General features: G+C 42.5%; 1 protein-coding gene across 3 annotated transcripts in view; it reads left to right on the top strand.

Annotated features, from left to right (window-relative positions):
* The first annotated feature begins 547 nt into the window (after nucleotides 1-547).
* Nucleotides 548-27,928, top strand: part of FGGY (FGGY carbohydrate kinase domain containing) — a 128,073-nt gene continuing 100,692 nt past the window's right edge. The window contains exons 1-6 of one of the 3 annotated variants that reach the window (XM_074545699.1): nucleotides 548-694; nucleotides 7,080-7,215; nucleotides 11,056-11,266; nucleotides 13,291-13,402; nucleotides 15,177-15,328; nucleotides 24,162-24,247. In XM_074545699.1, coding sequence (XP_074401800.1) covers nucleotides 11,066-11,266; nucleotides 13,291-13,402; nucleotides 15,177-15,328; nucleotides 24,162-24,247 — 551 coding nt within the window. In that variant the 5' untranslated portion in view covers nucleotides 548-694; nucleotides 7,080-7,215; nucleotides 11,056-11,065. Of the gene's footprint in view, nucleotides 697-7,079; nucleotides 7,216-11,055; nucleotides 11,267-13,290; nucleotides 13,403-15,176; nucleotides 15,329-24,161; nucleotides 24,248-27,928 lie in introns of all 3 variants that reach the window. The other 2 variants (XM_074545696.1, XM_074545697.1) reach the window with 2 other exon arrangements.

The following is a 27,928-nucleotide window of genomic DNA, read 5'->3' as shown; positions in this document are numbered from 1 at the left end:
CCAAGAGGTCTTTTCCAGCCTCATTGACTCTGTGATTTCTCTGTTTTCCAGGGATGCATTTGAGGGCATCCTCTATCTGTTTTAAGTAAATCTTAACTAAACCCAGGGTTTTCTTCCTCACATCAGCAACTCTCCAGCTTTTCAGGTAAAAACTCTGTCCCCATGCAGAGAACCAAACTCATGGCTTGCAGTCTATTTATTTCAGAAGCATTTACATTACATTTAAGGAAGCTCAGGGTGAGAGATGTCCTGAGCCCTGACTTTCCCTCCTGTTTATTTATTCTTCTATATGTTTCTACATAGTTATTTGCCTGTATGTTTTTATATATTTATTCTTCTATACTGTATACGTTCTCAGTGATCTCCACGTGGCTTCTCGCACCGCTTCTACGACCCCCGATATTTCCCAGCCGTGTACGCGGCAGCGGTGCTGGAAAATCACATTTATCACCCGTTTACAATCCGCGCCAAGCCCCCGCCTTGTTCCCGGGGCAGACCCGGGCGCAGGGCGATTCCCGGCCCGAGCCGCCGCTGCCCTCAGCGCCCGGCGGCGCCGCCGCTTCCCCCGCCCGCCCCTTCCCGGCGCAGGCGCGGCCGGCCCGGCCCGGGGCAGCCCGGCGGCTTTCCCGGCAGCGGCGGGTTCAGGGGACGTCCCCGCCGGGGTGTGCAGGCCCGGGCAGTGCCGGGGGCACAAGTAAGTGATGGCTGCAGAGTAAGTGTCGGCGCTGGCCGGGCCGCGGCGGCCTCCGGCCCTCAGCGCGGCCGCCCGTGAGGGGAGCGCCGCGCGCGCCGCCTCAGCGCGGCTCCCGCCCTCTCCTTGCCCCCGTCCCTGCCCCCGTCCCTGCCCCTTCTCCGCCGTGACGCCCGGAGGGTTCCGTCCTCCTCCGGTAGGGCTCGGATCCTGCTGCTCTGAAGGGAGCTCTGGCGTTCGTGTTGTTGTTTAATCACCAGCGCCGCCTCCTTCCCCTGGGAGCCCCTGGCCGCAGCCGCGGGCCCCGTGCGGCGCGCCCCGGCCATGCGTGGGCTGAGCGCTCACATCGCCCCGGATCAGCTCAGAGCTTGCTCTTCGTGTAGCCCGGGGGATTTACGGCCTGCTGGCTGTCCCGAGTTGTCTCCTCCTGACGTTTCTGTAGAGCACGGCCATATGTGACTCTCACTGTAATTCAGAGGGAGCGGGGCTGCCCCTCACAGCCCCCGCTGGGGTGCCCAGTGCCAGGGGAGGCGTTTGGTGTTGCCCAGGGTGGACACAGGGATCCTCCCAGTGCCTCCTGTGCTGTTGGATCTCCTTTATCCCAGCCACCTTCCCATGTGCTTCAAATGGGATGCGCAGCTTTCTGGTGAGGGAAAAAGGAGAGGCGCACGCTGATTTCTTCATGATGCTGAGTGACAGGACGTGAAGGAATGGCCTGAACCTGTGTCAGGGGAGGTTGAGGTTGGGTAGTAGAAAAATATATTCCCCCGAAGGGTGGTCGGGTTCTGGAACAGGCTGCCCTGGAAGGGTAACAGAACCTAATCATCCAGAACTCAAGGGGACATTTGGACAATGCTCTTGGGCCCATGGTGTGATTCTTGGGGTTCTGTACAGGTCCAGGACTTGGACTCAATTATCCTTGAGTGTCCTTTCCCAGCTTAGCTTTTTCTGTGGTTCTGTGAAAGTGCAGTGCTCAGGTGACCTGACCTAGGCAGGTGGGACATGCACATCACTAACACACTTGCCTAATCCTCCATATCCCTAGGAGATTTCCATAAATGTAGTCTCCAGTCTCGTCTCTCTGGCCCTTGTGTCCTGCTGCCTCTGCTGCCTCCCTCGTCCTTGTGCAGCTCCCCTTTCTGGCACCTCCACAGCCTGGTCTCCTTGTCATGCCCTGTGATCCCAGGCAGCTCCTGGGCTGGCACAGAGCACCCCCAGGAACCTGCTGGAATTTACTCGTGCTTGGCTCCAGAGCTGCCAGCACAGCCGTGTGCCTCACTGCTGCCAGGCTCTGCCCCGGTGAGGAACTGGTAACTTGGCAGATTCCTTCCCTGCTGAGGTGCTTGGGATTTGTTAGGAAGTTTCATAAACTTAGCACCAGTGCTCTTCTCTGGACAGCACTTACGAAACAAATTCCAGGGAAGTAGAGGAAAGGGCTCGGTCATCTCGGAGGTTTTTAAGAAGTAATAAGCAGACACATTGTTGGGAAGGTGGTCTTGTATTTCATTCCCTTGTATTTCACTCTCATGCATTTCATTCTTGTGCATTTCACTCTGGTGTATTTCACTCTGGTGTATTTCACTCTCGTATATTTCACTCTCGTGTATTTCATCCCCTTGTATTTCACTCTCATGGATTTCATTCTCATGCATTTCATTCTTGTGTATTTCACTCTCGTGTATTTCATTCTTGTCTATTTCATTCTCATGCATTTCATTCTATTTTCTTTTCCTGGAAGACCATTTCCTTAAGTAGTTGGGATTAATATTTTTAAAGTATACTAAGATATAATACAAAACCATGAAATTTTAAAGGCTCTGTAATGTTATTGGTCCCTTTCCTTCAGGAAGGTGTATGAGCATATGGAAAAAAAAAAAAAAAGAGACTCTTCTTTTTCCTGGGAAGAGTGTCTGGGATAGGAGGTTGAATGCAGAGAGAATTGGTTGCTTGTAGGGACAGCTGTTCCCAGCTATAAGAATCATGGCAGAAATAAATTTATAGTGTCAATAGAGACTAAATAAACTAGTTCTATGCTAGGAAGTTTTTATGTGTATTCTTAGCCACTTCTGTTACTCCATTCTGTGTTTCTCAGTTAAATTATCGTTTTAAAACCATGGTTCTTTTGAATAAATAAACTGGTTTTGTGCAGAATTAGTGTTTCTTTTAACCTAAGCTAATCTGCAACCCCACTTCCCCTTAAGTAGTTCTGACAGGAACTTTGGGGAGAGTGTTTTTGAAATTACAGCCCAAATAAATGTTTAATTTTAAACTGACAGATTACTTGGGGCTGTCATTCTTCTCAGGCTTTTACTATGCAAGAGTGAACAAATCTTGTAAAATAAACCGTGGATTGGGCTTATGGACACATGTTTGCTTCTGGGCTGAGCATCTTGAAGTGGTTTGCAGCATGTCTTTAAAAATTTATTTCACTGTTGCATCTACTGCTGGCCTAAGTGCTCCAGTATCTGCCAGGAGTAATTATAGGCAGTTGGTTCAGATGTTGCTTAAATGTGTAAGCCTTGATGGGAAATGCAGTGGATTTCAGCCAGAATGCTAATTTTGATGTTTTATCATTTCATAAAACTGTGAACTCAGAACAAATTATTTTTATACTGATCTGCTGATACGTAATCACAGGGTTAGTGCCAGATTCAAGCGTGATGTAGCACCGGAATCTAAAGATGGGATTAAAGTTAGAGTATCAGCACTAGCCTAGTTTGGCTAATTTGTATCCACAGTGGCATAATGGCTGTATTTTCCCACTTAACCTGCACAGAACTCCTGGTGCCAAGGCTGGTTTGCTGCAGGAATGCAGTTTAAAGCTGTTGTGTGAATTGTAATTGTCCCTTTTGTATTGCATTCTCCTCCAAATTACGTTTTATGACTTAAACAGATATTTTGCAAATTCACATTATTGTGCTAGGCTGTGTTTAGAGCATACTGCTTTTTTGTGGCGTGTGCTTTGTTGGTTTTTTATTTGTTTCTCCATTTTCCTTATAGCATAGAGTGAAAAAAATTTAAAAAGTCACAGTACATGAATCAATTTTACAGGCAAAGAGCAGAGATTATTCTCTCTGTCCATCATGAGTAGGTTAAAGTGATAGAGACACAGGGATATGAAAGATCTTCCTTAGCATTAGATTGATAAGCTGTGGATCCAAACACTTGGGTCCATCAGTCATTTTGGAGCCTGTTACCTCTTTTCAACTAGTCATGAAGCTGCTACAGCCAGAATTTATGTAATAATTAGATGGCATTTTTTCCCCCCTCAGTCAATGTAAACAAGATAGTGTCTTCTTTCAGGGCTCCAGGCATTCTGCAGAGTCATTTGGGACACGTCTGTCTGCCAGGTCATTAGCACAGCCTGTGGGGATGTGTGCAGCTGCAGCGTCAGAGCAGGAATGGATCTCAGCAGCGTGGTGTGCATGGCTTGGATCCACTGCTGCTGCCAGGCTGGGGAAAAGGAAGGGTGCTGCTAGACACCCCCCTTATTCCTTAGGTTTTCCTGCCTGGCATTTACTGATCAACATTTCCTCTGCTGGACAAACTGGAGGTTATGGCAAGTGTTCAAAATCCTGCCATGGTGTGAGTGCACCTGTGATGTTCATGAGTGTCAGGGATTTATCCTGAACTCCTGATAGTGGCTGGGGGGTTGCCACTGATGGATGCAGGATCAGAGCCTGCTTTTGAAGTGATGGCCCAGTCCCAGCAGGGCCCAGAGCGCTTCAGAGGGAATTGGAGCTGTTGGTTTTCCCCAAAGGCTGTGTCTTCTCACCTCATGTTTTGTGTTCTCACAGCCATCTTCTCAGCCTTCCTTTTTCCTGAGAGCTCCTCTCTGCAGGTGCTTCCTGCTGTTCCCGGGGTTAGGTGGGCCCTGGAGCAGGGGCAGCTGCACTTGTTTCCTTTGTGTGCCACAGTTACAGCCAGGGAGCAGCAGGACAGCCGGGTGTGCTTGGCGAGGGCCTCGAGCTGCTGCTGCCGTGCAGAGCCTGTCAGGGCATGCAGCAACCTCAGCAGGGCCAGGGCAAACCAGGGGGAGCAGCCCCGAGTCTTCCCCAAGCGTGTAGCTGGAAGAGCTCCTGGATCCCTCTGCTCTGAGCTCTGTGTTTTGGGACCTGCCTGAAGCTGGACATCCCTGGCCAGTTCTGTGCTCCTCAGCAGCACCTCTGAGCTGACACCAACACGTTGTTTTCCTGCTGCAGCATCTCTGAGCAGTATCTCCATCTGCCCACGGTGGCCTTGGCATTATTTGTTGCTGTTTATTAGTACTGACTACTGCAGTGTGTTATAGTGCTTGTGTTACTGCCACCTCCATGAGCACTCAGAGCAGGGAAATGCTTTTGGTCTTAATGTAGAGATTGTGAGTTCAGCTCAATAGCCATGATGTGTGGATAGCTGCAGTGAGGCCTTTGGGGGTGATTCAGAATGCAATGGAATCATGGCTGCGTGGAGAAAGCAAATACACAGCAATTGCTTAATGTCTCCTCTAGCTCAGGAACTCAGACACATCAAACAAAACTAGCAGGTGGCATGCTCAGAACAAACCAAAGGGCTTTTTCCTGCATTGTTTACACAGAACTTTATAACTCATTACCGCAGTAGTTTGCAGTTAGAAAAGTTTCCCTGGATTCAGAAAGAGCACAAACAAATTTGGAGAGGAAAAAGCTTTCAAGGTCTGCTAATCCTAAAGATAAAATTTCTGGCTCAGGAAGTGCCTTTACTATAGATAGCAGGAGGAAAGGTGTCCTGGGGAAGGACTGCTGGATGAAAAGGGCAGGCATATGCTTTTCTTACGGCTTCTGCTGTTTGTGGAGGATCCTGGGCTAATTGGACCTTTCATCTGACCCAGCACAGCCATGCTCTGCTCTTTAATCAGGGGCCAGAATGCCATTGCTCCTATTTGATCATCACTGCCACAGACTGTGTCTGCCTGTGTGAGCTGAAGACAGGAACTGGAAGGAGAGCAAATAATTCTTTCTGTACAAACTCTTCTCAAGCAGAATACAGAGAAAACCAGCCCTGCTGTTGGTATTTACTGACACTGGTCATGCTGCCATCCTTCTGCTGTTCCTGAGTGAGATAACTATGTAGGCAGTAGAAGCTGAAAATAAATAATTTTTGGATCTAATTTCTTAGAATAATTTAGTAATTTTCATTTCTCCCCTTCCTGGTTACATTAGGATAAACCCGAATGTGTCTTGCTATAAATCAGAGCAGGTGGAAGTAGTTTGGCCTGAAAGTATTTAAAATCCAAAAGATAGAATTAGAGAGCAAAGGGCAGCAATGAAGTAATGACTGTGTCTTGGACACTGAAAGCAAGGGGAAGAAAAAAGATCTGGAGAGACATTACATTAAAGCAAATTAGTACATAGTGAATTATTTATAGAGAGAAAAGGAGATAGTAGAAAATAGTAGAATATCAGAATAGTAGAAAATCAGTCCTGCCTATCCTGGGTTTTATTGACATTGTGTTACAATGTTAGGGGGACAGTTAGGAAGGTTTTGATGGAACAATCTAAATATTATAGGACTGGAATCAGCGTTTTATCCTACTACTGAAATCTTTCATTATTTTAAGCTGGTTTTCCTTATAATATGTAAGAAAACTTCACAGAATGTACCAGAGAACTGATGAAAGAATCTAGAGGTGTTTGGTTTTCAATGAAGAAGCATATTTTCCTCAGCTCCATTTTTATTCATTCCAGTTTTGTTACTGTTAGCACAGTCCTCACATTTCTAAGACAGATCCTGCATGTATATTTCTGTTTGGGGAAGGGAAAAGGGGAGGTGAGGTGTGCTTTTGTTCCTTGTGTTTGTTTTGTTTGCTGTGGGGTAGCTGACAAATAAATGCTTGTTGATAGTTATAGCACACTCCCTTGGGCATTTAAGGATATTTGCTATATTAGTGCTGCCCTTCACCACAGTGTTAGAATTCCCCATCTGCTCCTGCTCTCCCACACAGACATGTGCCTTCTTTCTCTTTCCACATCCAAACAGGAATTACAGAAGCTGGAAGAGCAAAGGGAGTTCACTGTCTTCAAGGAGATCCTGCCACTCTACCACCACCACTTGTACTGGTTACTTACCTCTAGCAAGCCAACAAAGTGCTGAATTTCCAGTATAATGTCAAAAAGGCTTGTTTTGGTTAATGTCCTTTCTACAATTGAAAAGCAGCTTTTCTTTAGCATATTTAGATCTTTTCACACGAAGCTTATGAAGGCTAATTTGAGCCTGTTAATCTTTTTCTTGGTAACCCATAGAAAAGCACAGCTGCACTACTAAAAACACTCTGTTTATCCACAATCACCGGGTCTGGGCAGCCCGCAGCGTTCCAAAGATCAAAGTTTAAAAGAGACATGCCAGCCCTTCCTAATTCTTTGTGTTTAAGCACACAGCACCACGAAGTCTAAATTGCTGCTGCTGAAAGCTTGTGCGGAGCTTGGGCCTGTGTTGATGTGAGTGCAGCCCCTCCTGCACCCTGGCTTTAACAGAAAGGAACATCCTGGCAGCTCAATAACTGAGGTAAAGTGGGACAGACAAGTCTAACAGTGCTCATGAAAAACTCATCGGGTTACTTACTCATTCCTTTTCAATTAAAGTAAATAATGTTAAGGATTTTCTTTTTTTTTATTTAATATTTTTGCAACTGAGTTTCACCCCTCCTTTTTCTTTCTTCATTGCTTATGTGAGAAAACTAACACATTTGTACAAGGATAAACTGGGAAGTCTGTGGTTTCCAGCATGCACATTTTGAATAATATTTATACAGACTATTATTTAATGGGCCATATAAATATTTATAATATGCTGTAGCCTTTTGATCATAAATGCTTGTTTGAAAAGCCATTCTGTCCCTGCTGTGATTTGCAGAGAAAGAGGCCATTGCTGGTTTAGTGCTTGGAGGGAATTTTGGCTTCTTGTCCTGACTTAGCAGTTGCAGTCATGGATTAACACGGTCAAGCTGGACATGTCTCTTAAGTTTACTTTTTTCCTCTGCCCCTCTCCTTCTGTTAGCAAATTCAAATAATAAGTTGAAAATATGAGGCTTGAGTTCTGCAGTGGACAGACAAGGCTGTATTGAAGGAGGCTGCAAGGAGCCAGGCTTCCTGAGTTTAGATACTTCAGGGTTCTGAAGGAGGTCCTGTCTCCACTGCCTTCCATCCCTTGGGAGTCCATGAACGTGCATCATCCATGCATAAAATATTTTGGTGTCATGTTAGGAACATTGTGCTTGATTGACTGACCTGTCTGACAGGACTTTTGGGACATTTTATTTCAGTCATTTTTCTGGTTCAGTTTTCCTCATGATTTTATTGCCTGCAGAAGCAAAGAATCCAGCAGATAAAAAATTCCAAACCAACATTTTATTTGCACAACAATTTTCTTTTCACATGGCAATGAATGTTGGTTTCCAAATTCCAAACCAACAAGCTTGTGCAGGGACCTTCTGCTACCCCTGAAATCCATTAAAGAGTTCCTTCAGCTTTGATTTGGAGTTTCCTTTTGTACCAAAGAAATCTTCTGGAAACAAAACAGAATGACAACATTCCTTTTTAAAATTCTTATCACTGTACTTTGACTAAATATTTTCCACCAACTTCTCGGCTGAGTTCTTAGGTTCTCAAGAAATACCCTTGGGCAGAGTCCATAATTGCTGACATTTATGACCTAGAGATGACAGTGCTTTTTGTGGATGGGGTTGATAAGTAGGTGGCATACCAAGTGTTTGGTATTCCAAAAAAACCCTTGGCATCAAATTATGTTTTTGCAAGCAGATCAGTTGCAGAGACACTTTACTTTGAAAAACCTCTGTAATTTCTGCTTGCTGTTCTTGAAAAAGGATTCATATTTACTTTTAGCTTTTTTAAAATGAGATATTGAGTGAGTCTTGCTGCTTTGTGAATCTAGGTGAGCTTTATTCAGAAAGAGACCTGTTCGTTTGGGGTTCTTGGTTTGTACTGTCACTTTTTCCTGTTCCCACTGACTGGCAGCAATAAACTGGTGGATGTGCAAAGGCTGATAGGCACTGCTCAAGCACATAAACAAACTCTGCTTCCTGCCCAGTCACTCACACAGGCACATCCTGGTTGCTTAGTAAGGAAAAAAAAGGAAAGTAAACATTACATGGGCAGATTGGGTTCCAGGTTTCAAATGTTTGTGGGAAGAATCCAATGCAAAGCCATAATTTCAAGTGCTGAGTAGGAGGTACTGTGAGCTTAATTCTCTAACATCTGCTAAGCTTGTTCTCTAAGTAGCAAAAACACATTAATGAGCTAAAATCAAGGCTGCCATACAAGGAAGAGAAATTTGGAGTAATATTGTGTGTGTGAGCAGGAGGCAGGATATAAAATACTCCTTTTGCTATTTGTATTTATGAAGAGCAAGTAAGAAGGATTTGCCTATGTTTAAAAAAATAAAGAATCTGTTTTGCAGCTTGTGGTTTATTCTCAACTTTTTATGAGTCAGCAGCTAAAGGCAGAGCCGAAATAGGGGAAAAACAGGGAAATTTGTGAGATAGTATCAGGAACAGTATTATGCAATGCCTTTGTAGTAAAATTTCTCACAAGGAACTTGCAGCACCTGCAGCCAGCATTTGGAGCTCTGGGGAGGTGAAGTACAAAATTAAGAAGTAAATACCTTGTTGAAAAGAATCTCTTAAAACTGCTTTTCCAGCTGAGGGCTGAGAGGGAGAAGCTGAGTGCTGTCACCCCCCAGGTGACAGATGCACTATTAATCACCCCTAGCAGCAGAGTTGTCTTCTCTGGCAGAGGGATTGGCTTTTGTTCCTCTGACCAGGTCACAGAGCCAGGGCCAAGAAAATAAAGCAGGCCTTCTTGCCAATATTCCTAGGTGTTAGACTCATGGCACACCATTATTTTTAGCTGATTGCTCATCGCTTGGACACATGACCTTGCTTAAGGAGATTAGTGTGTGTTGCACCTAATCTGCTGGGCAGAACCAGCATGCTGGGAGGCAGCAGCCAGCATTTCCAGCAGGACCACAATATGCTCTATAGCTTGGAGGTTTTTCTACTTTCTGACATTATTACAAGCTGGTGATCTGTGCAGCTACTCTGGTGACCCTGCAGGGTGTGAGCAGAATGTGGTGACTGCTTTGGTCTGTACCAGGGACAGAACTCCCTCATGCTGGCCAAGCAAAGAACAAAATCATGGGCCCTGGACCCAGCAGTGGGGTCTGGGCATGAAGTGCCAGATTGAAGCAGGGAGGAATGATTGTGTGATGGCAGATCTGCACTGACTGACCACATTTCCATGAGCTGCTTAAAGGGATGGGAGGAAGGGAAGCTTCAGTTGATTTCTTCAGCCGAGGTGTTATGCCATTTTCAGTGCAAATGAAGCCTTGTTCTAATTAATTATTATCCAGAGTCGGAATTTTCTGAGACTGAGGGCTCCTTGTTTTCTTGTCTAACCCTCAATGATTGTAGATTTGTGATATCTATCAGCAGCAGTGGTTACAAGCCAGCCATGGATGTGAAAGACGCCTACATTATTCCAGTAGATCTTGACCTTTACTCAATGTTATTATTAAAAAAAAGAAAAAAATATTGATTTGGAATGTGAATAATCATATTCTATTAATCAGGACTTTCCAGATCTTTCCCCCTTTGCTTATATTCCTCCCTCTAACCACCTCATCTGCCATATCCAGATATTATCAGGTCACTTCTTTAGGAGAAGTGGGCTGTTTTTAAGTAGAGCCATTTTGATGCTCTGTAAATACCATGTGTTTTAAATGCCAGTTTATCCATTCATTTTCTGAATATCAGAAGCTGTGTGTCAGCTGAGTTTCATGTGTTTCAGAGATGTAAAATGTTCATACAAGCACTAAACAGGGTACTTGTCTGACGTTTTAAGTACTTCTATCAGCTCTTACTTAGCATTCTCACAGCTTGATTAAAATGTAAATGTTAACTATTAATTAAGAGACCGTGAGAAATTAAGAACAGTGAATTTGTCACTGTATTAAATGTCAAATAGTTAAAGTTAATATAGTGAAATAAGCAACTCATTGTGAATAATTAAATCAATTAACTTAACCTCACTTTGTTCTTGTAGGATGTCAGAGTAGGCAGAGTTTTCACACCATGCTGTCATGGCTCAACACATTTTCAGAAAATTATTTTCTGAGTCTTAAAAGTGGTGTGAATTGATGGTGGAGAGCTCTTGGAAACTTAACTTTCTTTATTCTTTTTTTCCTCTGGGTAACATGTCGTGTAGTTACTTTATAATTACCTGCATCACACCACAGGTGGGATGTTCGGCTTGATGGGAGGCAGCAGCTCTTGGCACTTTTTCCATCAGTCATTTTATCTGCTTTTAACCCCTTTTTTTCCTTCAGCTGGTTTTATCAAAAATGCCCAGTGAGAAGCAGGCTGCAGTGAAGTACTACGTTGGAGTTGACGTGGGCTCAGCCAGCGTTCGCGCGGCGCTGGTGGACAGCGCTGGGACGGTGGTGGCACATGCAGAACAGCCCATCCAGGTTTGGGAGCCCCGGCCAGACCACTATGAGCAATCCTCTGCAGACATCTGGGCTGCCTGCTGCTCTGTCACAAAGGTGGGCAAGGGCAAAATGAAGGATTTGTGCTGCAGGTGACTCTGCAAGTTTTGAATGTTCATGGTCCTGTGGTCCCTGTGCCTGTCACTTCCACTCGGGTCAGTATCTGACTTGCTTCCTAAACACATGTAAGGAAATTCATATTTAGAGCTGACTTGGAGGGCAAAAATTTCAATCTTAGACTGAAATTAAAGTTGAACACTGTCTAGACTCAGAGCTTTCTTAAATGCTGCCCAGGTCTTCAATACTCAATGAAAACAATTTCCAAGTCCTTTCTCTGCAAATTTATCAGAATCTTATTTATAACATACACTGACTTTGAGCTTCATTTGCTGGGATAGAACATCTGAGATAGATGATGGGGGCACACAAATGAAGGTTTAAGCTGAGCCAGGGGTGTCAGGGTGGGAGAGGAAGGAATGAGAGGACATGGCTGTCACTCCTTGTGCCCCACGATGGCAGTGCCAGTGTGATGTGCTGGGTCTGGCCACACAGCCACACCTTCACAGAGGTGTGGTTTGGTACCCAAATGGGAAACCCTGAGATGGGGAGGAGCTGGAAACACCATTTGCACCTCCAAAGAGCAGCTCTGGAGTCATAAAGGAGAGTTTATTGTAGAGATTGTAATCTGGTTTGTGGATGGCCCCTAAAGCAACACTTGTTATCCCCATTATAAAAGGATCCATTATTATAAGACCAAAATAAATAATCAATGTCAGTGGATAGTATCGGGCATAAAACCAGATTGAAATGGACTTTACTACAGGGGAAAATTTGTACCCTTTGATCCAGGCTCTGCCTGTACATGCTGGAGATAAAGGTAAATTAGAGACCTTGCTTGCAGTGCACACAGAGGCCATTTCATCCACCTCACTACAGCCCCTGCCTGCTGCATGTTCTAAGGTTGGCTTTTTAAATATTCATGATAAGCTTGGTAATTTGCAGATGGACTGTTCACCCATTGTCTAGTTATTGATCAGCCTTTTCAAACATTAATGAGCTTGGCTCTGCAGAAATGCCCTGAGATGGAGAAGGGGAGGTGAGTGGATAGAAGGAAAAGAAGGGAGTGACAGCAATGATAGGGAAGAGCAGCTTGACATTAAAGCAGAGCAAGTCTTCCTCTGCTTATTTGATTTTTCTCTGTCTGAGTGGCTTTGTTCTTGCTCTTGACCTCTTTAAATGCAATCTCTTATATTTAAGCAATAAAATGGTCTCAGAAACTGCAGTTTTACAGAGCCAATAAGAGACTGGCACTGTGCAAGTCTACTGAAAGTCTTTCCTTATAGTACTAATTAAAATAATGATATTTTTATTGTTGCTGAGAACTGGCAATTTATTACCATACTACATTTTAGGTGTCTTGCAGCCTCATTTGGCACTTAATCCTTGTGGGTGTTGTGTTTTTTTTTCCAGTGCTGCTGGAAGCCATGAAGTTCAGGCATTTTGGGGCATTGGTTTGGGTTTTTTTTTTTTTGAAAACCTTCCAAAAAGTGTGCTATTCACACTCTTGGTAGCTGAGTAAAGCTGTGCATTGCAGAGGTATTATCATGGCTACAGGTTTTGACCAACTGGAGTTTTGGAACCCTTCAGTACTGCAAGACAAACACAATATTACCAAAGCAATTCTGGAAGATTGTTCCTTCCACAGGCAGGAAGTCAGTGAAGTAACTGATGGAAACACTTGGTCCTAATCCTGATCTATGTTTCACACCCAGCTCAGCTCCAAGCTTTAGAAAAGAGAGAAAATTAACATTGCAGCTTTTCTGCTACCTTTATTTACTGATATTTTTGTGCTCCCTGCTTTTATCCAGGGCTGTGGATAAAGACCTCTGAATTTGGATTTGAAACACAAAGAATTTCTGGTAATTTGGTGTGTTTATGATTGGAAGTTTTAAAGAACACTGAATTTAGGAAATTTCAGTGTTTGTGCTAACTTGTAACTCATTTTGTGCACTCCCTAGTTCACATGGTGCTTGCACATGCATGGATATATTTGTGTTTCTGTGTGTTTTGTGTATTTTCAGGAAGTTGTTCGTGGAGTGGATGCCAGCCAGATCCGAGGGCTTGGGTTTGATGCTACCTGTTCCCTTGTTGTGGTGGATAAACAGTTCCAGCCTTTGGCAGTCAACTCTGAAGGTAGGGCTGCACACAAAACATGATGTTACTGTGTGAGTTTTATCACTGGTGGGAGAGAACTTCCCATGTCCTCCAAATACCAAGTGGTGGGGCTGACTCTTGGTGATGGAGATGGCACAAATTCTTTTATAAGAGGATTTTCCCCCTCATTTTACTGTTTTAATTTTACTGCAAAACTAAATAAGAGATGAGAATTACTTACTGTTTAGTTAAATATTTGGCATCCTAAGATCACATTCATTCATCTTGGCTCTGAGAAATTGCTTCTTAGGGAAATCTACACTAATTTTTCTTTTCGGCATGTTTTCTTCTCCTTCAGACTGTACTGATCATGGCTTTTATGTGTGTATAAATGCCCATCCACACTGGCTAAAGGAATGTTAAAAATGTTAGTGTTAGTGTAGTCTAACTGCTTGCTCTGTCATGGAGCTGCAGGCACAGAGTTCTGTTTGAGTATTTTATTACACTGGTGTTCAGTCTTTGCTAGGACAGTGCTAAACTTCAGAAACAGTCTGTGACCTTTTTCTAAAAATCTGGGAGGTTTTATTAGGTTTTGGGTAGATGATTCAGAAGACTCCCAGAAAGTCTGTGCTGCACTTCTTTTACCCAGTGAATCTCATTTAAGATTGTGTGCTATATCAGTAGTCACAGAGACATGATCATAATTCTGTGTATGTTCCTTTTCTGTTCTCAGATGTGTTTGTCATCTCCTTGTATCCTTCTCAAAACCCAGTTTTGCCCCCAAAATGTCCTTTTCTAAATTTAGATCAGATTATTTATTTTTCAGTTTGAGAGTCTCTTACAATCTATTCAATGCCTAATGATGTCTGAGGCTATTTTGGGTCTAATGAGTCAAATTCAGTTCTCAATTTCTGTGCTCTGATATTCCCAAGAACTTTGAGTTTACACAGTTGTGGTGCTAAACAAGACAGGAATTCACTCAATACTCTAATGCTGTGAAGAGCCTTGCAGTGGTGGTGTTTCAGGCAGTTTCACAGTTCTGAGCTGTATTTCAATCCATTTTAGAAATATTGATGTGCCTCACACTTCTGCCTTGTTTTGCACTATGTTTTCAAGAGGCTGCTTGAGTGGCTGTGCTGTGGAGTGTGCAGTGTACTTAGCCAGAGAGGAATCTGCATTGTCACCTGGATTACTGTTCCCTCTCTCTGGCAGGTCCTCTGGAGGTTAATTTGGATAAAATGTTCTTTGCTTCTTGTTCTCATTTGTGTGCGCTGCAGACTTGCCAAATGCTTTTTCCTTGCACATCCAAAATAAAAGCATTTCAGCAAATTATCCCCTTTGAAACAGTATTTTGGAAAGGAATTAGGGTGGTTCTTCTCATAACCATAGAAGAGGAGAGAGAATTCCTGTAGCTGATTGAGTTAATTTCAATTCACAACATAATTGTTTGGATTTTGGCACATTTTCAGTTTTTGGTCACCATAATGTTCCTTTATATTTTTAACTAAATATGTGAACTTTGTCAGGAAGTTTGGGTTCTTTGAAATACAAGAGAACATGGTGTTTCACAGTTCTTGGATGCTCACAAGGCCGATTGGTTTCAGTCAGCATTCTCAGTGCTCAACATGTGCTAAAGTTGGGTCAGAGGGCTAAAATTTTATATTTAGATATCCACTGTGAATTATTAACACAAACAGAATTTGAGTTTTCAGTGTAAAAGTGAAAATGTGAAGCAATTTAGAGCCAAGTAACTCACAGTGCTGAGCTGGGGTTAAAAGTGAGCTAAAATAACTCTTTTCCTGTTTTCCCCAAGGACAGAGCCATAGGAATGTGATCATGTGGATGGACCATCGTGCCGCCAGCCAAGTCAAGCGCATCAATGCCACCCAGCACAGGGTTCTCAGCTACGTAGGGGGAGCCATGTCTGTGGAAATGCAGCCTCCTAAGTTGCTCTGGATAAAGGAAGTGAGTACATTTAACACTCTGGTGCATTTTTACTAGTGGTTAGTGCCCTTGTTCGTTCCTGAGAATGAGTTTCTAAAACAAAAGCCTTCAGTCTTAGTGTTGAATGCCAAGGTGTGTGCACAGTAAGGTCAGCTAAAGTTGTGATTTAAACCTTTTAAGGTTCTTTCTTCCTCTCAGTTTTGTAGAAATATGTTTGATTTTATTGAGGTGGAGTGTTCCCTGAGAGAAACATTCCATATGCCTTCCTTATCTAAGATTAGATATATATATACAAATAGAGGTACAGATAATAAATGCAGTATCCTAGGATTTAGTTGTGGAGATGTTTCCTACTCCAGCTGGAGCCTGGAGTGCCAGAGGAGGGCCTTTGAGGCATCCAGTAGTGCAGGGTATGATAGTAGAGGAACTCTGCACTTCCAGCTTCAGTTCAGTTCTGCCATCAGCAGGAATAAACCATGTGTAGAGGGAAGGTGCCCTGTGTGTAATGTGTACCTCTGCCTCTGTCTCCTGTGTTTAAATTTGGTGTGTTACAATGAAGTATGGCCTCCTAATAACAACTGTCAGATAAAAGGAGAGACACTTGCCACTTGAAATTTTTATAACTTCCTCCAGCCTGGCTTTTTACATTTGGCCTCAATGATGCTCCCTGTCATTTTAACAAAGCCCAAATGTAAATTACTTGCTGCCAGTTTCAAGCAGCCAAATTCTCCTGTCCTTACAGACATGAGACATTAGATTGTAACAAGGTGCAGATTAGGAAAAGTCAAAGGAATTAACTGGTAGAAGCAGGTACTGACAGATTAATGATAATAGAAGGTAATGAATGTTGATAATGAAATATGAATATCCATCTACTAGTTCTTCCCTTCTCAAGCTATGAGTATCATACATCAGCCATTTTATAAATAATAAAATGTAAGCTGTAAAAACATTAAATGAATCCTTTGCATTTAAAGCATTTTTATATTGCAAGGTCTGGGATATCAGTACTTGAGTGCTCAGGAAATCCAGAATTATGGGGTGACCAAATGTGGTCACATGGAGGGGAGAGCATTGCAGGCCTTGTTCCCTCCATGAGCTGGGGGTGGGACACAGAATTCTCCTGGGTGGGACACAGAATTCTCCTGGGTGGGACACAGGATTCTCCTGGGTGGGACACAGAATTCTCCTGGGTGGGACACAGGGTTCTCCTGGGTGGGACACAGAATTCTCCTGGGTGGGACACAGAATTCTCCTGGGTGGGACACAGGATTCTCCTGGGTGGGACACAGGGTTCTCCTGGGTGGGACACAGGATTCTCCTGGGTGGGACACAGGGTTCTCCTGACCCCAGGTGCCAGCCGGCAGCAGGGATTTCCTGCCAGAAGGGTGGCACAGAACAGGGCTTGTTCACATGTCCCTTTTCAGCTCCTGACACACCAGCTAAGGAGATTATTGTCCTTAAGAGAAGGTTTTTCACCTCAGTGTCTGCCTGCTGAGCTGCCCACTCACAATTCCTGAGTGCTCTGGCCATGACTCACCATTAAACTGCTTAAGCTTGTCCTGCTTAGCTCGGGCACCTCAGCACCCACAGCAGCTCCTCAGCTGCTCAGGAGCAGGAACAGTTATCCTGCAGTGGGCTGCAATCTGCTGAGATTTGGCTAAACCTTTCAGCTCTGGAGGGGTGAGGGATTGAGTGCTTTTACAGCTTCTTTACTCCTTGTAAAGTAGGAGGGGGAAAGGAATTAGGTGCAGAGGGAGGGTTTCTTTTCAGTGCCAGGCATAGTAAGGCATCCATGGCTTACCTGACATCAGGGCTGTCAGCAAAGGGTCCCTTTGGCCTCTGACAGCTCAAACTCAGCCTCATGTAATGCAAGTGTCCTCACTTTTTGCCAAGAAAGGCAAACCTTACAATAACTTTGAATGCCAGGTTGTTCAGATGAAACCTACAACAGCAGTTTGCACATCTGATGTTTCTCAGTGGGCTGTCTGCAACTGGGCTACAAATATAAATTAAGTGTCTTCAGATTCTTCATTATCAATATTTTAGATATCAATAAATTGTGACACAGGTATTACAGGTATGGTCAGGAAAATTACTTAGAGAATGGTATTTAATGTGTTCTCCCTGTATTGTCTTTATTTTCTGTGTCTAGTGGATTTCCCAGTGGCAGAGTGAGATTTTGGTCTAGCTCATACACCACAGGGAAAATATACTTTATATTCTGACTACAGGATTATCTCTTAAGCTAGTGATAATGCACAAGCTGGTAAAAAGGAAGCTTAACTTTCAAATCACATGGGAGAATTGCAAGATAAGCAGGTAGAAAGACACATTTTCATTTTATTCTATCTTTTTCAGCTATCTGAGGGCTTTGCAAAATTGAAACTGAAATTCCCATTATGCTTCTACTTAATTATGCTAACTGGTGTTCAGAAAATGAGTGCACTGTACCTGGTTTGATCTGATTACTGCCTGGGAAAGTTTTACCCCCACTGTGCCTGGCTGTGATCATGGCTTTGGTCTCTCCAGCTTTCTTGACTATTGAGTGCCGTGAGATGGGTTTCTCTTTTCCCTTCCCTTTCCCTCCTTATTCCTTTCTCAGTATTCCTCCCTAATGTTGTCCTATACCTGACAGCATCCCAGGAAGTTAAGACAAAAACAGTGGATTGGGCACATTCTCCTGTGTCTGACCATAATCAAAACTGGCTAAACCAAGGTGAATCCAGAAGCTACTTTGAGCCTTTGGTTGGCATCATGTTTCTGGAAAGTTCTTGATCAGAAGGCTTGACATGGCTGCAACACATTCAACACAGGGATTTTTGTAAAGAAAACAAAGCAAAACCCACAGCCAGACACGTTGCACAGTCATGCTCCAGGTCAGCTTGTACACCCTAATATATGAAGAATCAGTGTTGATTTTTGCATTGAATTCTCTGGACTTATATTGAACTCCTCAAGAATTTAATGTTTCTGCTAGTAAATGTTTTTGCTGTTTTCCCTCTGTACATCTTTGCCTGGGATTGGAGCTGTGCACATTCCACAGCTGCTTGCATTCATATGGGTTTTGCAGAGAGAGTGCAGTGGGGAAAAGTACTGCTTCATGTCTGAAGTGAAATACCAAAATAGAAATTAAAAAATAAAGATAAAATAAATAAGAGATCAATTTAGGAGAGTACTGAATTGACAGACTAGGTGCACCTTTGGAAGTAAGTTATTTAAAGTATACTGATACTAAATGATGGTTGGTCTGTTGTTACACTGAGAAGTTAATCGTGTGTACATTGTTACCAAATCCTCCCTCTCCCTTTCCATGGTGCTGACCTGGGTCTGGAAGGCCACTTCAGGAGAAACTCTTGTTCTACTTTTTGCCCTGGCTTCTCCTAACAGCTGTGTTTGCAAACCTGGTCTCTGTGAGGAGGGGTCTGACATGGGTCTGGCCAGCAGTGCTGGTAAGCTGTCAGTGATTAGGGTGTCTCTCAAAAGAAAGAAACTGAATTTCTGTGGCTTGAAGAATTTTCATCTAAGCAATCAGAAGTATTTCTGAAATTATGACTTTGCAAATTTACTGTGAATTGGTTGGAAGCAATGAAGAGGAAGGAGAAGGGGGAAAGGACGAAGGTGACTTACAAGGGATTTGGAGGGGGCCTTTGGACAAAGGTCTGGAGTGACAGGACAAGGGGGAGTGGTTTCACACTGACCAAGGGCAGGGTTAGATGGGAAGAAATTCTTCCCTGTGAGGGTGGGGAGGCCCTGGCACAGAGTGCCCAGAGAAGCTGTGGCTGCCCCATTCCTGAAAATGTCCAAGGCCAGGAGGGGCTTGGAGCAACCTGGGATAGTGGAAGGTGCCCCTGCCATGGCAGGGGCTGGAACTGGATGAGCTTTAAGATCCCTTCCAACCCAAATTCTGGGATTCAACAATGACCTAACTGTGCTTTTCCATGTCCATCACCTTGTTCCTGGAACTGAGGCTGCAGATGACCTCACTCAGTGAGAGGAATGAGCTGACACCACTGTACAAGAGGTAGATACTGGTCCTTACCTCTTGTGGCTTTCTTCTTCCTCTCCCCTTGTATTTATTTGTGAAGAGTTGCTGCAGGTTTTCTTTCAAGTCACAAGTTACTCTCATCTGCTTCTTTTTGACTTTCTTTTTCCACATAATGTTTTCTCTTTAACATTTCATTCCCCTACACAGCATAGAGATGTAACTAGATACTGGAGGCTCCAGAGTATATTCGCTTCTTCCAGCTCTTCATCTCTATTCCATTTTGAGTTTGAATTTAAAACCTAAATTTTTAAGGCCATAACAGGCTTTTTGAGGTTTTCTCTTTGATTTGTATTTGCTTACATTCAGTTCAGTTTGATTGGGCCTGAATCATTTTACCCTCTGGCACCTCTTAGTTATCATCCATGAAATTAATTGGTTGGTCTTGGTGCTTGTGATTGCAGATAGGTGTTCCTATGGCAAAGCCTTCCCTGCAAGTGGGGTTTGTGTGTTGGGCCCAGCTGTTGGCAGTAAATGATCAGCTGAATGCAGCGACTGTGAGGCCTGTGGGGCACTCTGGTTAAAGTGTGCACATCTATGGTTCACTTAGGAGCAGCATTGTATTTTTTTGCCTGTCTGGGTCATGTGTGGTGATAGAATCCAGTGTTCAATGCAATACCAAACAAATACATGGTTTTTTATAAAGCTGGCTTCTGTGGATGCAGCCACGTTTGACTTTTGACATGTGGTCACATGAATTGAGAACATCAACTGTAAATGAAGGTGGAACAAAGAATCCTTTGACAAATATTTAGCAACTAGCTGAAAGATGGCTCTGACAAAGTCTTCCTGAAGCCCCTAATGTAAATTTGAATATAACCTTCACTAAAAAGGAAAGTAATTCCTGGTTAGTGGTTCTTTTAAAATAGCCAACTAAATTCACTCCTTTTGCTGTTATTTCCTTAGATTTTTTTCTTTACAATGTTCTTACAAAACATTATTGCAATAGTTTTTTACTTCTGTAGTTGCCGGTATGTTTTTGTGCAGTTTATTAAGTGGGTTCTGTAATTTTGGTGACTTTGGCTAAAAAAATTGGATGCTCACTGCCTGACTGTGTAGGTAGTTCTGGGAGGTAGATGCCTGCATGTGAGCTGAAAATGTGAGTACATAACTCCTTCACTTGGGAATTATTTTGCTGCAGGAGTTTGTCAGTACAAGACAACTGTACATGTATTGATGCTGTGGCAAACCAGTGTTAGAGCAGTGAGAACACAGCTCAAACACAGCAATGCAAGAACTGCAGGGAAGGGTTGCCCAGCTACAGAATTAGCCTGTTTGTATTTTTTTTTTCCTAGAGATAGCAGAAGAAAAAAATGTTGTTTACTAATTTCTGGCTGAAAATGTTATTGTAGCTTGTGCCAAAACGAAAGGATGCATGTTATGTTTTCCTCATACTAATGACATTATATACCAGCTATTTCTAAAAAATACTAGTCCTGTTAAATCAGAGATGCTGAACTTCATGGTTTATTTTAAGTGGGTGGGGGATGTTGGACTAGGGACAGGTATTTGCTTGGTAACTGCCTCCAAATGAAGTGCAGTCTTCTATATAATGTTTTCACAACTCTGCTCTTAATTTCATGTTTAAGAGAGAAGAAGTTTTTGTAGGGGGAAAAAAACCCCAAAACATGAATTGACGGTTTAGCATATTATTCCTCTGCCATTAATAGCTAAAATCAATAATCAGTGAGTAGGTTTTTTTGCTGGCAGTGATCTTCCTGTATGTTACAGTTCACATCCTCAGTTAGAGCTGCTGTTTGATCCATCACCCTTCCTCCTTCTGCACACCCATGACTTGCAGCTAGCAGTGGGATCATTTGCAGAAACAATTAAAACCTCTCTTTCCCTGGCAGTGGGGAGGAGTAGAGTGCATGTAGTGGCATCAGCTTGGCATCAGCTCCTTTGCTGGTGCATGTCTTCTTCACTGCTTGCTGCCCTTGCAGCTGGCTTTTTGTCTTGTTGAATGTGAATATTTTTCCATTAAAATGAATAATAAATTCTGTGTTAAATGAGAATGACTCCAGGCTGTTGAGTTTGGAACTGAACTCTTGTTTAGAATTGTTTATAAATGTTTCAACACTCTGTGTTATCACAATCCATACACAGTGCAGACACACATGCATAAGTTGTACTTCAGACTGAATCTGGTTTTTAGCTGCAGTTGCTGATCAGGCAGAAGTGCCATTTAGAAACAGCACTCCCAGATGGCAAATTTGAAGCACCTGCACCTCAGAGCACGTCCTGCTTGGGCTGTCCCCTCTCCTCTGCAGTGGGACAAGGCTCCCAGCAGGCATACACTGTCCTCCCTGCCTTGTTCCAGCTCCTCCAGCTCTGATTCCACGTGCCTGCCCTGTCCCCCTGCAGCCCTGTCTGCCCTGGGCTCTGGTGTTTGCCTGCCTGTGGTGCCATGCCCAGGATGCCTCAGGGATTTAGGGATGCCTGCACCAGTGTCTGGCTGCTGCAGGCAGTTTTCTCCCGCCTCAGCAGCAACTTTATTCCAAGAGTTTATTTTCCAAGCCCCTCCTCTCTCCCTTCCCTTGTTCCTGACTCTGATAATTCAGCCAGTTAATCTTTTACCAGTTGGAGTGCATGTTGTGTCAGAATTGATCAGTTTGCAGCCATGGCTCTGGCAAGGATGGAATTTCTGCTCATGGCCTATCTTGGGTGTCTGGAATAGCTCTATCACATGGCTTGGCATCCAGTGTGAAGTGTGGGAGATCCAAGTTGTAAATCCTTGCTTTGAGCTGGAGTAGGGCATGGGACATAGGTTTCTAGAGCCCTGTGAGTGTGTGCATAATTCCCTTTCTTCCTTTCACACAATGTGCATTTGTTTTCTCTAATTTAGATAAAGATGTATGTATTTTCAGTCCAATTAAGAAATCTCTCATTTTCCCTTCTTGCCTAGGAAGATTAAAATACATTGCACTACAGAATTCTTAAACTCTTTGACCCCAAGTATTTGGGAGTACCTATAACAATGTCAAAGTGTTATTCTGTGGAGGTATAGCTGTTTAAGCAACCAAAGAAATCAGAGAGAGAGAGATGAAGAAAGGACACCCCATAGCACCCCATAAGAACCTCTGGAAAGCAGAAAGATTGTGAGTTCCTTTGCAAGGAACTTTGGAGGGTGAGTTGCAGGATGTGAATACAGCATTGGGAACGTTCCTGGATCTTTTCCACAATCCTTTTAATGTGGTCACAGACTCCTGACTGGGTGAAAATAAATTTGAATTAACTTCAGTGAGTGTTGAAAACATGGAGACTTTAAATTTGTTTGGAAAAAGCATCAGGGCATGCTATGATTTTTTTTTTTTGTCTGTACTAATTAGTGATGACACAGCATCAAGATGGCAAAAAATGAATCATTTGGATGTTCATGAAACAAAGTATTTTGAATGTCGCTAACATGTGGCTTTTGGGAATTCTTGAAGTAATAGAATAAGGATCCAAGGAGTATTTGATGAAACAGATTTATTTGAAGAGGACAGTTATTCTTAATCCAGTTTATTTTCTGATTAAAGTAACAACCAAACTACTCCTTTTGCTTCTTGAAGGCTCTCAGGTGTGTTAACAACACATAATGGTTTTTATTATCAAAATAATCAGGTTGAATGATCTTGGGGCTAAATTATGGAGCACCTTGGCATTCATGTAGGAAGTTAAATTTGATGTGAGTAGCAAGCACATATGTCTGGGAGGTGAGCTAAACCTGAGTGCTCAGGAGCAGACATCCAAGGGTTGTGTGTTTTATGTTAGAAAGTTGTAATCAGAGCATTTCTTTTTTGAAGTCCATAGAAACCCAGTAAGTTTTAGAACTTTTTCAAGGTTTAAACTCAAGAAGTTTTAAGACAGATTCTTGGCATGACCTAAAATGAAACAAAATTTTGCTTTTTTTGTATTTACCCAGTTGCACCTAAGTTTTTTGAATTCATTGATTCCATTTCAGCAAATTCTGGGCTAAGATTGCGGTTTGATATCACAGAGTGTCAGAATTATGTTACAGAATCATAGAATCACAGGATGATTTGGGTTGGAAGGGACCTTGAATGTAATCCAGCATTACTCCTGGGAAAGCCTTCTTCCCTTTCATCATGGTCTGATACCTGTGGGTGGTGTGTGATTGTGTTTGTGGAAAAGTATATGCAGGGTTAACATCAGCTGAAATCAAACTGAGCTTTGGAGATGGAAACAGGGAATAGAGCCTGGCCCAGGTGGTGTAATCAGCCTTTTCTGCACCATCATCTCCCTTCAGAAAACAGCAGTGGAAACTCATTGTAAATGATCCATTTTGGTAGAAGAGTTTTTTAGGAGTTTGGGAATGTCATGTGGCTTTTCAGATCTACAAGCTTTGCTTGCGTGCTCACAGAACTTTGTTTTCTTCCTATGCTTATAATTAACATATACTAAATTTTAAATCTTAAATTTTAAGCATTTTAAAATCAAAAATGGCTTATTTTAGAAAATTGAACATTTTTCAGGCAAATGTTTTTTGATAACGTTGTTGACTTTGAAACTGCTCTGACACTGAGCAGCTGATGGGGAACAGAGACACCCCAGGTTATGGATCTGAAACTTGTGCCTCCATGAACACTTCATGGGGAACTTTGTTTATCTATGATCAGTCTGTGCTGGGGAAAGGCTCAGCTCTCCACACAGTAAATCAGAGAGAGGAGCTGACTGGATGATCAGAGCAATGAGTTTGAAAAAAATGTCATTTTAACCTAAATATCAGGATTTTAATTGCACTAAAATAAGGGCATGACCATGCCTGACCTCTAATATCTGCCTTTCTAAACATATTTTTATTAGAACTTGCCAGAATCGTGGGAGAAGGTTGGCTACTTCTTTGATCTTCCGGATTTCTTATCTTGGAAAGCCACAGGTGTCACTGCAAGGTATGTTAATTATAACAATGTGGTTTTGTCTATTTTCTTATGCACATTTCTGCTTTAATTCATTCTGACTGGACCTGCTGTTATGTACATCTGTCTGTAATTCAGCCAGCTCCAAAACATCTTGAACCTATCTCCTGCCCCCATTGTGCATTCCTGAGCACAGTTGTTCCTGGGAGCACTGGAATTCACAGATAGTGTGTTGCTTCAAAATGTCATTTTGGAGCATAAATATGATTGCTGGAGTTCCTGTGAAATACATGTCCAATAATTCTTTGAAATCTATTTTGTTGACAAATTTATTGACTTTTTTGAGAATTGGAAATGCACACTTCTGTGCTGTGTGGGAGGGCTCTGTAGTGGTCACTTCACTGTAAAACATGACAGCTGTGCTGCTCCACAAAAGTACCCTAGAATTCTGACTGAGTAGTTGAACAAAACCTTCTGAGAGGAAACCCTTAAAAATCTGGATTGAAGTGACCAACACAGGTGAGAGGCATTTGCAGATCCTTGTGAGAAGTGAGAACCAGTATTATTTATTTAAAATCATGCCCCGTTCAGGGCAGCTTACAGTTATTTCCATTGCAGTTTGTGGAGTAGAATCTGTGCAAAATGTAGTCTCAAATGAAAACTGGTCACAGGATAGTTTTAGTCTCTCTGGAAATCAAGATACTTTCTTATCAAATACAATTCTTTTTAATTGAGTGCTCTATTTCTCCCTAGCTAGTTTTCCTGATTGACAGCTATTGTTAGAGCATTATACATTATATATTCCTTGCATTATACAGCAGGGAAGTGCTATGATTGACTTAAAAAATGCAAAAAGAGGAGTTGTGCAAGGACTTGCCAGATGATAATTGATAAATGGCATCTTAAATCTTCTTCCTTTGGACTTTAAGTCAGATTTTGCAGTCTAACTCTGAATTATGTAACAGAAGAACAACTCCCACCCCACAGATCTTGCAATCTAAACAGTCCTGTCACCTGACCCAACTCTACCTTCAAGAGGATAAATCCCTGGCTCCCAGATGATATTCCAGGGGCTGCTTCTTGTGAAAGTACTCAAGACTTTTAGAATTAGCACTCTTTGCTCAGGGCATGAGGAGGGGGAGGCTGTGAAAAGGGAGGGTGCAGTGATCCTGGCAGCTCCATGGTCCTGCCTGCCTTTGGCTTTGTGTCCTTGGCTGCAATTTCCTGCAGGTGAAGCAGAGAATCTCTTTGAAAAAAAAAAAAAAACAAAACAAAACAAAAAAAAGAGTTGTAGAGGACTGTACTCAAAATTTGAGATGGCTGAATTTAGACGGGCAAGTTAATTTCCTTAGCAAGGACAATATGATTACTCAAAATCTTTTCATTGCATTGATGAATGTTGTAAGGGAGAGAGGAATGTTGAGAAGACTCTCTGGGTAAAGTCTTCCCTCACACTTTGGTTCAGTGTCTTCAATTTTGAGTAAAATAGCTCCTTGTAAATCCTTCATTGCTGTCTTTAATGTGCTCCCCTAAATCAAGCCCACTGTTTGGGCTCTAGTGGGTTTTCTTGTAGGGTAACAAAGAAGGAAGCAAAAGACAGGAATATAATAAACATTTAGCTGGAATCAAACCTTGTTTTTTTTTTCCTTTCTCGCTTTACCCCATGTACACCTGTTTTCTGAGAATTTTCTTGTAGGCTGGTGAAGTCACGTAATTTGTCCTGCATATGCTCATAATACAGGGGAAGTGTGAATTTATCATGTATGAGATTATTACCTCTTACCACCCTTTCTGCCTTTGAGCACAAAGGAGTCTATTCACAGGGCAAGACAGTGTTAGTCACTGTGAATCATACAGAACTTGGCCCTGATAAAAGAACAATTTATTTTTTAAAAATTTGTTTTGGTGATGGGGATTTTACCAAAATAAATGCAATTCTGAAGGCACTTTTATAGCAAAGACCTTGATTCTTTAAATTTTTAAGGGGCTCTCTAAAACATTTTCTATGTATTTGACATTTAGAAATTATGTAAAGTCTCTTTGCCTTCAGTGAGGTCACTGTGCACAAAGTTAAGTGTGTGTGAGATCAGAGTTTGATGTATTTGAAAAGCAGTTCTTGACGTGTGTTTCTAAGTATGAAATCCTGTGTCCTTCACCTTCCATTCTGCTGGCTTGAACTGCCATGTTGCCAAGTTTTTTTTCCAGTAGACCTATAATAAACAATAAGTGTTTCTTACCTCTGAGGTAGAGGCTCCAACATCTAGAATTTTTTACCTTCTGGCTTTAAAATTGCTCTGTATCTCACTGAACAGCATCCACTCATCAGTTGCAAAGGATGAGTTCCAAATTTTTGATTCCTATTGTTCTTGGAAAGCTGTTGCCTGTAACGCTCCACATTTAATGTAGTTATGTTTTATTGTTTCTGCTTTGGGCTGATGAACAGCCATTGACTTGTCCTGAATGATCCAGGCAGCTGACTATTCTGCATTAAAAGAAATGTTTTTTAAAAATTTTTTGCTTAAAAATTTTAGATTTTAAATGCTAATTTAAACAATGAAATTAACATTATTTTAAATGTTAATTAAAAAATTTAAACCTAGAACTTCTCAGCTTTGCCCCCCAAGGCTGCAACAATGAGAATTGGTTTTGCCACTTGAATACTCAGTTGTCTTCTCTACAAGTGCTGTGGTGGAGAGGAAGAGCTGTGACAGAATCTCAGCAGTGCTTTTTGGAGGCTCAGCACTCCTGCTCGTGCTGAGTGTGACTCACTGCTCTCCCTCCCCCAGGCAGGACCTCTGGTAACCTTTCCTTTATAAGGTACTTTGGGCACAGCTATCTTCATAAAATCTCAACTCCTCTCTGGTTTAGTTACAGGCTACTGTGTTATGGATGGGGAGTTCTTACCAGAGATGCACATCTGCAACCCTGGTGTGTTCCTGGAGTCTTGTGAGGGATTACATTGCAGATAAGAATAGGGCTGAGCTGTTAAACTGGGTGGAATCCACACACAAATTTCTCAAAGGTCATGTGTGTTTAGACCCAGAGTTCTGCTTCAGGGCCATTTCCAATCATAGGCAGCTCACTCACTGCAAAATGAGCTAGTGTGTACTGGAATTTAAGATGAATTCTGACAAAAGAGAGATTAGACCTGTGAAGGAGGATGTGGAAATGTAGGGAATAATGTCAGGCTGACATTATTGAGATAGAGGGTGTCCAGCATTGTGCTGGAGGAGCCACCTCCCAAAATGACCAAAAAACGTTGGAACAAGTAGAATTTATGCAGATTATTTATTGTACTCTAGCTATGTAGGGAAAATAATATGCTGTTTAGTAGAGACTTCATCTCATCTACGAATTTGACCCAAATAATTTTCTTGTGAAAATACTTGTCCAATCAGTCTTCAGCTGCTTGCCATCATGACATGGAAAGGGTGGAACAGATGTTTCATATACTTCACTTTTCTAAAAGATCTCCTTCTAACAGATCTCAGGATCATGAGTTTCTCAGTTTTGTAAGGAAGAAATTCATACTGTTTATGGTAGTGATGGATTGCAAAGTGAAAAGCAAATGCTAGTAGTTGATAAAAAGCATTTCTGGGAAGCACATGACTAATATTTGTATCTCTGTGAGAGAAGGGGATCTCTCTTTAGTTCACAGTCTATTTTCAACAGGAAGATACTTGACAAATTGTTTTCTTTCATTTATGAGTTCCT

This window comes from Zonotrichia albicollis, chromosome 8, assembly GCF_047830755.1.
Source record: "Zonotrichia albicollis isolate bZonAlb1 chromosome 8, bZonAlb1.hap1, whole genome shotgun sequence".
NCBI classification, from domain to species: Eukaryota; Metazoa; Chordata; class Aves; order Passeriformes; family Passerellidae; genus Zonotrichia; species Zonotrichia albicollis.
The sequence above is the reverse complement of the archived record's forward strand: the minus strand, read 5'-3'. Positions and strand labels throughout refer to the sequence as shown.